The sequence below is a fragment of the Diadema antillarum genome, unplaced genomic scaffold (assembly GCF_040938485.1).
Source record: "Diadema antillarum isolate AM-2024a unplaced genomic scaffold, OU_Dant_1.0 seq00000086_RagTag, whole genome shotgun sequence".
Taxonomy (NCBI): Eukaryota; Metazoa; Echinodermata; class Echinoidea; order Diadematoida; family Diadematidae; genus Diadema; species Diadema antillarum.
Window position 1 is genome coordinate 1,297,255 of NW_027271178.1, and position 12,056 is coordinate 1,309,310.

Genomic DNA, 12,056 nt, shown 5'->3' on the forward strand with positions numbered 1-12,056 from the left:
TTGTGGCATCGTTCTTATCGTCAAAAATTAATAATGACAAACTCAAATGAAAATTGGAGGGGGGGGGGGAGAAAAGACGAACATATTGACATGAGACAGCTTGGTAAAGATTAAAAATAGACAATGCAGCCTCTTTTCTCAGTTCATACTTATCCAGAGTGTGTGCTTTCTTTCCAGTACCGGTATTATTATTTAGATAGGTTAGGGGAATCCCTTTGAATTGTGTGATACATCATTTTAAAGCTTACAGTCTGCTCTTTCAGAATCTGTCCTTAAAGGACAAGTCAACCTTCATGCACACATGGATTCAGTGAATACAACAATATCAGTAGGACACATCACAGAAAGCTTGGAAAAAATCGTACAATCCGTTCAAAAGTTATGATTTTTTAAGGTATCTGCACAGTCGCGGCTGGATGAAAAGACTACCACAGTGTATGATGTCACATGCGCACATTCTAAGGAAAATAAAATGAGAATTTCACAAAACCCTACTTTTTGAATGAAGTTCACATAGTTTCTTTGACTTGCTACTGACGTATGTCAAGGGTAATATTATTCCCCCTGCCTTCTGAAAGAGAAGTCGAGTATCCTTTTGTAAGCGAAAATAATTTATGTTGAATTTTTTTTATTCATTCTTTATATCGTTGTACACATGTGACATTACAAGGTATAGTAGTCTTCTCATCCAGCCTCGACTGCATGAGCAGAAACTTCAAAAATTCATAACTTTAGAACGGATTGTCCAATTTTCCTCAAACTCTCACTGATGTGTTCTATTATTGTTGCTGCATTCACTCAACCCACATGCTATAAAGGTGACAAATCTTTGGCGACTTTTTTGTTGATCAATTATACCAACCCTGATGGAAATCTCTTCAAATTCATAAGTTCTGAAGTCTCCTTTAAGTGTAACCAAAATCTATATATGTAGTTGCCATGGCAACATACCACTTAACACTAATGAAAAGTATTTCAAACCTCTATACATCCCGTCGATCAGTTGTACCTATTCAAATGGAATCTCTTCCAAACTGGAAAATAGCCTCCTGTAACTAACTTCAATTAAAAACCCTAGTTTTGGGTTGCCATGGCAACGCACAAATCAACAATTATATTTGACCCCTGGTTTATACTCTTGGTACCTTCTATACAACGTTCATATCAAATTTTGTGAAAATTGAATCTTCCTACCTGGAGAAATAAACAAAAACATGATTTTTAGGAAAAGTTCATCGACCTTTGACCTTTGACCTTTGGAAAATTCACTCCAAATTCGATCAAAATATTTTACTTGTTCTCAATATTCTTCCTGCCAAGTTTTATCCAGATTGGATATTCCTGACCTGAGAAATATCCAAAAAACCTATTTCACAAATAAAGGTCATTGACCTTTGACCTCTGACCTCCTTCCCAGCATCAATTTTCTTGGAGCACCCTATTTTTTGAGAAGGTACATCATGAAGTACCTTTGGTGAAAAAATCATGCTTTTGTCCGCCGTGTCACGATAATTTCACTAAGCCACCCCACTATCATACCTGACATCCTTCACATGAAGTGTGGATGTCAATTTGCAAGTCACATGATCTCCCAGACTAAACACAGTGGTATACTTCCAGGAAATACAAAAACAACAACAACAACTACATAACATATTATGGTCTCTTGCGTACAATGCAGGCAAAGTCACGAACTATCTTGGTGGGGTACGAGCAAAGTGAAAGGATATACCGGTATCATTCTCCCCGTGGCATTTACCATTTTCCGCATGGTTGGACCGAGGAGGTACTACTTGCCCAGTACCTCCTTGGTTTAAGGAAAAGGCGCTCCCTTTTAGTAGATCTCTGCGACAAATGTTTCAGGGGAAAATTAGGTACAGTATGTCTTTTCCTGTGTATTATGGCATACAATATATCCCATTGTTAATAAAAAATATATGGGACCTATAAGGCACCAAATCCATCTAATCAACAAATGCTCAAGGCGCAACCATGTGCAAGATTGTTACATCTACATGAAGCAAGAATGTGCAAATGTCAACATTCAGGAGAAAATTTTGACAGCTTTGAATTCACTGTCAAAAGAAATTATGCTATGAAAAAGGAAAAAAAAATGACAATGGAGTCTAAATAACTTATCAACATGAGGCAAAAGTACTTTTCTCGCCATGAATGCTCACAACGCCCATGATCCCAAACGGAATCTGTGAGTGATTACAGTTGTAGCTCTGCCCACATGTCGCTAAAAACTAAAAATATTAATGAGAATCTCCGGAGTCTCCGGGCCGGAGGCATTTATGTCTTCGTTAAAAAATTCATACCACATGGCGTAACGTGGTTGGCAATAATGATATGTCATCCAATGTAACCTCTACATCAGCACTGCTGTTCTCCATAGGGGAAAAACAAAGAATGATATTAAAAGGTATGATACATAAATGAAAATGATCATTTCTTATTCTTGTGTGATCTTTCCCCCTTGCCTGTCATGGCACTTCCTGCTTAACCCGTTGAGGACGATTTGATTTTGCTACAACACGCATTTCCCATAGACGCTTGCCCGAGTATACTCGGGACTCGTCCTCAACGGGTTAAGCTGATGGCAGAACTATTAATGTCACATTTTTACTATTTCACTTGTAAGAGGTTCAGAGGGGGGTCTTTTTGGAGAGATGCAATTACAACATTTTTTTTAGTGTCTATTCTCAGCACACCAAAGTATAGCACACACAAATTACTTGTGCTATTGCAACAAGGTGTAATTCAAGTGGGTAAAACTTCCCTTCGGAACAGTTATATGTTGACTCTTGTATAAACACCTAGTGGACTCAGTCACCTTATGCTATAATTGAACTTGACTCTTGGTTTATGGGTGAAGGCTTGAAAATCACCACATGCACAACATTATACTCGCAAATACATACATACACATACAACTTTACAACTTGAACATGAAATATACACATATGTACACATATTAATGTATTAAAGTAAATAATGAACCAAATCCTGTATGCAGTGACAAGAAAATGGACCAAGCAATCTCTCTGTACTTTCCCTGCTCCCCTACCCCCCCCCCCCCCCCCCCCCCCCCCCCAATCCTACCGAAAAACATTGACATCATCTATTAGGATGTGGTTTTGGCACTTCTACTCTGCTGGCATTTTACTCTTAAAGACCACAGATAGAATGCGCATCAAAATTATGTTTGTTTAGGATTGCAAGTAAATTTGATTATGACTATCGCTTGCTTAGTAAATTGGATTCACCATATAAGAAGCCACAGCTACATGCAAAACTCTTGCTGTTGACGGAGCACACCGCCTCAAAAATACTGTTAGTATTAAAGGAAGATGGTGATTTGTTTGATGGGTGGTTAAAAGATAAGACACCTGTTCCTATTCATCTCTTGTAAAGTTTGATGTTTTACCATTTTTGCTCTAATGAAGACTCTGTTTCAAATACTTTGTCACATATGTCTTTTCATAATGATAATAATAATAATAATAATAATAATAATAATAATAATAATGATAATAATAATGATAATAACAATAATGATAATGATAATACTAATGATAATAATAATAATAATGATAATAATAATGATAATAATGATAATAATAATGATAATAATAATAATACTAATAATGATAATTATAATAATAACGGATATCTTATTGCACAACTACTATAATCATATACTCTACTGCGAATTACAAATTAAAGAGTCTAGACATACATTAGTCAAACTTAAGGAGCATTTTAAAGAAGATGAGTTTTAAATCAGTTAATGAAGGAAACTTTGCAAGAGTAGATACATTCTTCCTTTCTTCGTCAGTTTTCAGGTGGTACAATTGTATGAAGCTAGAGGTTGTGTACATGGCTTTGTACTCTGACATCAGCATTGGTGGGCTTTTAATGGTCATCAATGCTGTTCTGGCAGATAAGGAGGCAAAAGAGGAAGAGACAATCACATTACTAATCCAGTGAAGTTCATTTTTCACCCACGGCTCTGATGACCGATAATGGTCCCTGTTATTGTCGACACTGACTGGAAGATCACAGATCACGTAACAATAAATAAGTCAAAACATTAGCTTTTGGCATCATGCCCTCTCCACAGCAGCCACCACACACCACCTAGAGCTCCTTGAATAAAACACTCTCAGAAAATTCTGGCATCCTTCCAGTGCTAGTCAAAATACAAGGAAAGCTAACTGTATTATGTCCAATTGGAACAGGGTTACCATGGCGACGCAGTCAACAACCCCAGCTGGTAACTGCGCCCTTACATATTTTGTTTTTCCCTCCCGCAGAGGCTTCCTACACTATTGTATATATGCAAGCAGGTAGCAAAGGGGATAGGAGGGTTAATCCATTGAGGACAGATTGATTTTGCTACAACATGCATTTCCCATAGACACCTGCCCGAGTATCCTCGGGACTTGTCCTCAACGGGTTAAAAGAACTGGAACAGCAGTTTGCGTCCATCGCAAAGTCTCCCTCGTCTGACGAGGTGACGACAGACACGACAACGCCTAACCGATTACAATCGTTGTACTCACTTTGTCTCCCACACTGTCTGTCTGTATGTTTGTCTGTCTCCCACATACACACACACACACACACACACACACACATGCACACATGCACACATATATTGATTTTACCAATGATGGTGGAGCTGTGAGCCTATACTTCACAAAAGCCACGGAAGAAGGTGCTGTAATCTAAAGGGGAATCAAAATCTTGCGAATTGATCATCATAACGGATTTTCCAGGAGAGATACTGTTTTTTGTCATGCTACATTGTATTTGGAGGTTAATACAATGATAGTTTTCACCTCTATAATCATTGTCACCATATCTATTACTCTTAAAACAAATGACAATGATGATCATACTGATGTTGATGATCATAATTACAGTCATCATCACCACTATCACCTTCAGTCACATATTGGTTTTGAAGGAACACTTTAATGAGCTGTTTTTTATTTTTTTGTTTTTTATTTTTTTGTTTTTTTCTTTCTTTTTCAGATGTAAAACTAGGGTTCAGGGTCAGTATATCATAACCTGTTGCCAAAAAAAAAAATGCATTGTAATTTTCTGCGGAAGACTAGGTGCATGAATTATGAGGAAATGTGTAAAAAAAAAAGAAAGGAAAAATTGCATCGTAACTCGGAAGAAATTGCATTCAATGTCACCATGTGCTCAATTTTGCACAAAATGCATCGATACCATATGGACAATTGTGTCATTCTTAGGGTTAGTACATAGATACATAATGACATATTCATATTGCTATGTGCTTGTGAAAGATGGTCCCAGACCAAGAAACAGCAGCACTAACAACAACAAAAAACAACTACAAAAAACAAACAAAAGAAAAAACCTAGTGAATGAAGGTCAAAGTAATCTAGTTTGTATACAAACTGCTACTCATGACAAACTCACAGATATACACACAAAACAGACTCGAAGTACAAGTAACTGTTCACCCCCACATTTTGGCAGGAAAAGATCGTTAACTGCTAAATCCAGCAAATTTCGTCCATTTTCGGCCAAGACATCCTGCGCCGCTTTCTAAAAATTTGGTGTCCCTGCGGAACATATGACTGCACTTGGTACTTCAGAGTCACCAACTGCCCCCTCCCCCAACAAAAAAAAAGAAAAAAAGAAAAAAAAGTGCACTTCTGGCCAAACAGGTTGTGGGAATTAGCGAGGCATAATCAAGTTTGCGCCTATCTTGGCTGGGGTTATCCACTGGAGAAGAGGAATCGTAATGAAAGACAGATTTGCGTGAACATGAACAAGTGGGGGCAAACACAGGCTGAGGATCTTTTTAAAGAGTAGGCATACAGAAATTTTTGCTGTGCTGTTTTCAATGTAAATGCCATATATTTCGTAAGTCTAAATTTTTGTGAAATGGGAATTCCCGACGATTTCGTGAGTGGTTAAATTCGCGATCGTGAAGTCCTGTACTGAACAGAGTTGAGTACACGTGTATGTTACATTCACATTGGCGATCAGAGTCAATATTTTCGCATGTCTTTAATTTCGCGAATAGCACCTGACTCGCAAAATTCGCGAAAATAAATACCTCGCGAAATATTCAGTGTATACAGTACAAATATATGTGAAAAAAACCCCCAAACTTTCATCTACCAATCAGGAACCGACAACAATGGAACAAACTGCACGTTTAAAAGCGCATTGTCTGGATATAGCAAGGTCCGCTACAAAGTTCATACCGATCGAAGCACAGGAAGCGAGTGAAGATAATGCTATACCTTTCATGATCCACTCCCAGATCAGTATAGATACTGAGGAACATTCCTCCAAGAACGTAGCCAAAGGCCGGGCCCAGTAGGGAAGCTCCATTGAAGATTCCTGTGGGTTTGCAGGGAGAGAAAACAAACAAACAAACACAAACATTATTCATATGAAGATGTTAAACTCTTCAAATCTGTGATACCATGATTGCCAATATGATGCACACCCCCTCATGCACATCCCCGTGAGCAATGGATTACTAAAAGGGAAACTCTCAAATGATGAAAGGTTTAAAACACTCAGTGACAGTTTGCAGACAACCTGTGAACAATTCAAATGGTCTTAAAGGGATGGTATAGTTTCGGTTTAAGATAGGGATTTATGATTTTAACTTTTTGCAAGATAATTAGAAACTACTAATGAAATATTAGGGAGCGTACAATTCTCAGAGGAATTAAAAGTTTATCTAATGAAAATCAGTTTCAAAATGGCCGAGATAGCTGAAAAAAAGAAAGTAAAACAAAGTGGTCCTAATAAAAGTGGGTCCCACCTTTAATTAGAACCTCTTTCTGTAGGGGGGGGGGGGGGATATCTCAGCCATTTCAAAACCAATTTTCATCAAGTATATTTTGAATTCCTCAGAGAATTGTATGCTCTTTGATATTTCATAAGAGGTTTCTCAGTATCTCACAAAAAGTTGGAAAATTGAAGCCCCGTCTCCATCAAAACTATTCCATTCCTTTAACTTCCTGCATACTGGTCCAATGACATTGCATCTTTGTCTGCACTCAAGCCCTATAAATCTATTCTTTTTTTTTGGGGGGGGGGGAGGGGGCTACACTCTCTGCTGACAGACAGAAAAAGATAATTCTACGTCTGTTGTTGAGGACAAGCCTCGAGTATACTCGGGCTAGGGTCTATGGGAAATGCGTGTTGTAGCAAAATCAGCCCATCCTCAACGGGTTAACACAGTCATGACATCATTTCATCTGCAGGGTGTGGATTTGAGCCATTTTCAAAAACAACCATGCAGCGCAATGCCATCCTCATCTGCAGAAAAACAAACATAGCTCATGCAGCAAAATGAAAAAAAAAACATTCAGAACATTGTGAATCAACCTATTAGGCAGCCTCGCTAGCTATGAGGCCATTTGCAAACTTTTTTTTTCAAATGGTTGCAAAAACAGTCAATGATAACTGTTGAAAATATTTGAGTGTATTTTTGTCCTTTTTTTTCTCTCTAATTCCCACGCAGTCTGCCATAACTCTCTCTCTCTGTGACAAATGACAACTACAAAGATATATAATGATTTTCAGACATTTGTTTTTCTTTCAATTTTTTTCATCTTCCTTTTTTTTCCAGGTCTGCTTGCCTTAGTTTAACAGTTCTCTCCTGTCTTTCAGATGTAGGGAGACCATTGTAAAAGGCATCAATTCTAGGTGACAAGACACATGTACAGCTATGAGTCGTCCTTGTCGGAGGGCACTATCCGAGTGAAACCAAGCGTGGGTTGATTATGGCACGCTCCATTTGCGAATACGAAGCCAAATCACTGGAGCCAGCTAGTTTTACCAGTCAAAGACCACAGATCCTTATCAAAATATCTTTATTCATCTGTTTTTTTCACTATATTGTTGGGGTGCCTTTGAGCAAATATAATGAAATATATCTGTCAGACACATAGTGGTCTAGTAGGTTGTTTGATCCAAAAAAAAAAAAAAAATATATATATATATATATATAATTGTATCAGGATTTCTTTGAGCAAGGTGAGTCGTGGGTTGGTTTGTAAATACAGCACTTCCTTTCAATTTCTGCTGGACCTTTATTCCACTCCTGTCATATACATTGTACCTTATGTACACAAAACCTGGCATGAAGAACCATGAAGAACGACCACTTGAACTTTTCTTTCTACCGGAGTATATGAAGAAGGGTAGCAATTAAGTAAGTGGGAAATTTCCATTTTGAATATTTGTCATTTTTTCTTTCTCTCCATTATTTTTACTTTATGATACTTTGATTGTTTGTATGCTATGTTTAACTTTTCCTTAATACTCCTGCCTAACAGAGCTTATGATCATGTTTCTACTACATTTATTTATTCATTTATATATAAATGAATAAATTTATATATATATTAAAGGCTAGGGCAGAGTTTCAGAAGTCACACTTGGTTGCTCAGGCCAATCACACATTGTATGATAGTATCCTTTACATTGTCCTGTACCTTAACTCAAATTAAGTTGTGGAAATTACTCAATTTCACTGAGAATTTACAATACGATAAAGGAATGGTGACAGTGTCTTTGCTTCCAAGAACTACAAGTTCAAATTCAAACATCATCTGGACCCCCATCATTCTCATTTTCTTTTACTCTGTTAAGAGTTTCATTAAGTAACATACTGCAGACAAATAGATCTAGCTACATATCCACTGTATATCAATGAATATCATGCATGATCTCTCATCCAAACTGCAATGTAAAGTTCACCTTTAATGCCAGCTGGTGGTATACCTGTTACAAACTATCATGTTGCTCAGTACAGCATCAATCTTTCAGCACACTACGGGTAGCAATAGTTACCTAAAAAGATTATCTTATCAAAATGATTGGACTGTCTCATTCAATAGGCGCTTCTCATAAATCTGGGGGTAAAGCAAAACAGTTTTGTGTGGTGATCTGGGAGGGCATCATGTTCCAGTTGCTATGGCAACACTTGGTATGTTACTAGGTTCAGGAGTCTCGACCTTTTTTTCCTTCCATTTTTTCTGGGAACACTATGTACAACCATGACTTCTTCCTAAATTGCACCGCTCAGTATCAACCCATTGAGGATGGACTGATTTTGCCACAACATGCATTTCAGATAGACACCTGCCCGAGTATACTCGAGACTTGTCCTCAATGGGTTAAGGGGGTGTACATCGTAATGCTGGGTGAACTGCTTGATACAAAAGAAGACAAGAGAGGACTAAAGAATGAATTCTTCCCTCAACATCACTTCCCTTCATGTTCATCACATATTGGTAGACATCTTGCTTGGTTTACAATCATATTCACCTATTCATATACATGAATTCATTTCTTTATCTTACTTCATCATCTTTCTTTCTATTTCCTGTCTTTCTTCTGTCTATCTGTACAAAATTATACAAAGTATCTCTATCTATCTATCTGCCGGTCTGTCTGTCTGTCTGTCTATTTGTTCATCCTCTGTGATACCTTTTTTTTTAATGGACATTCTTACATGTTTCTTGAGATGTTGTAACTCTATCATCTTGTTTTTGTGATGGACTCTGTTCAAAGGGTCAGAAATTGAGAGTCCTGTCATCATTTCTTTTAGGTCTGGTATTGAGAAAAAGACTCAACAATACATTTTCCACTCTGTGAATGTTTGGATCATACACAGGAGTTGTCCCCCCCCCCCCCCCCCACAACAACAACAACAACAACAACAAAATGACGCAAAAAAAGTGTTTGCAAAAAATAGGTGAAAGCTTTTACGTCACCATGCATCAATGCACGTTCTACTCAAGTGCATCTCGGCTAGCTCCAGATGCTGACCTCAGAGCGCAAACGAACAGAGAAGGCAGCATTGATTATTGGAGAGCGTCATGTCAGTGACATTTAGACCCAGGAATGTGGAAGGGTAATCAGGCCAGTCGTCTGTCCGCTCGCAGCGTTTACGTCTGCAAAGATACCCGGTGTCAATGCCGATTCAACAACCATCTTCATTTCTCCGCTGAAGCAGACACTGCGAGTGCCATCTTTATGGACAACATTTCACAGAAACGGAAAGAGGTCACATAAAAAAAAAAAGTCGCCCCCGACAATTGGCGCAGAATACATGATGCAGACGTCCCAATTCAGTGGGTGGATGGATGGATGGATGTTCATTCCATAAATTCTTCACCCACATTTTTGAAGCATGGCACATTCGCCTCCCTCTTCCCTCGCCGATGGAGATCGTAACAACATTATGGTTGCTTGCCAGGAGGTCCCTTCCCAGATGCTGAAACAGCAAAGTTTTCTCACTGCAGTTGAAGTTGTGATTCCGCTTATTTCTACAGTTTGTTTATTTTTTTTGGGACCAAATGTTTCTATCTCCCCCATTTTTCATTCTCTTTAACCCCCCCCCCCCCCCATTGCTATACTTATTCATTCACAGGAGTTATCAGTTTTTTCATCATGATGCAAAAAAAATATATATATCATATATATATACATATATATTTACATATATGGCACCGTTCACACACCCTGCGCTGGACAAATTATTGCTATGTTTCACATACATAAAAACAACAACAACAGTGACAAGAACATGACCACTGGCATCCCAGTGTGTGGATTTACTGTGACGAGTTGCATTATGGGATTAAAAAATCTATAAAGTGTCCACATGCTGTTCTCACACAACACGCAGGGCAAATTTACAGCGATATATTTCCAAGAAATCAAGCAGGACTGATTTTTGCAGTGCAATGTGTATTGCAATAATTAACATTTGGGGTATTTTTTTTTGCTTCCCCATGCACAAATTAATGGTTTTCACAAAAATCAAGTTTCAAAATCTGTTAATTTTGTGCACATGTGGGTGTGTGTGTGAATGTGGCTTCTGGGGTTTTTGTGTGGAACTAAAGTTGCTGTGAGCTGCTGTGTATATAATATTCATATATAAAATCATAGTAAATATTTTCAAAAGGTGCATCAGCTTTCATGGAAGGATTAGACTGAGAGACATCAAGTCTGCAGACAGACAACAGACTTTAGACGATGTTTGCCAGTTGTTTGCATGACATGATGACAGTGGTGGCTGTATGCCAAGTATGTTGTATGTGCCCCCATCAACATTCTATTAAACATGATTGTTGATTGGAATAATCCTATGATGTCATTTCCTGTCTTCTTTTAAAGGATGCTTGTTTTCAAAAAAAAAAGAAGGAAATTGTTCTTGAAGATACCATTTGTGAAAGACCTTTCAGATTATCAGTGGTCTTTGAAATACACAGAAGAAACATTTAAAGTGTTTTTTTTTCTGTTCTAATTGCTATCATCAATTGTATCACTGCTATTTTCATAACTGTTATCATGACCATTTCAATTCATGTTAATCTTCACTATTTTAATCAATGTATTCAAGTAGAAGTAGAAATACTTTTATGTATGCCCTACTAGAGTGAATTAAAATGGCATGAGTGCAAGAGACATGCATTTATATATATCAAAAAAAAAAATGCATCGACGTACAAAGACAAAAAAAAAAATATGAGAAAGAAGCACATTTAAAGCACAGCTGGTAGGATCTAGATACCTACAGTGTTTTCATGGAATGAATTTGTATCATTCCCATAATTAGTGCCCGAAAGTGGATAAACACCATGTGGGTTGCTGTTGTGTTATTTGTATGGCTTTTAGCACCCCTGAATGAGATTTTAATGGAGAACATAGAAGTAAGTGTTGATAGTGCAGAGATGGTTGTTGAATGCATGGGATAAGAACCACTCATCAAGATGATTAGTGGACTTGCTCAGTGCAGATTGGGGCAGGGTAAAGGAGGTCAACCAAGAGAATTAGTGCAGCGCAGAGAGGAGGCGATCTCAACGAAATATTAAAAGAAGATGAAGGCTTGTGTAGGTCTGGGTATGAATGGGACTATTATGTCGAGGGACGAATCCCGCGGCACGCCGCTGCCTGTCACCTTGTATCAGCGCAAGCAACAATGTGAGCCATCAATGTCACTTTGGACCACCGCATCATTCAGTCAAGAA

At 38.0% G+C, this 12,056-nt stretch overlaps 1 protein-coding gene across 1 annotated transcript in view; it reads right to left on the reverse strand.

The window, feature by feature from the left end:
• LOC139726528 (solute carrier organic anion transporter family member 4A1-like) overlaps nucleotides 1–12,056 on the reverse strand; it is an 81,477-nt gene that overhangs the window by 38,939 nt on the left and 30,482 nt on the right. Inside the window, exon 3 of the mRNA XM_071637510.1 lies at nucleotides 6,297–6,396. Coding sequence (XP_071493611.1) covers nucleotides 6,297–6,396 — 100 coding nt within the window. The remainder of the gene's footprint in view (nucleotides 1–6,296; nucleotides 6,397–12,056) is intronic.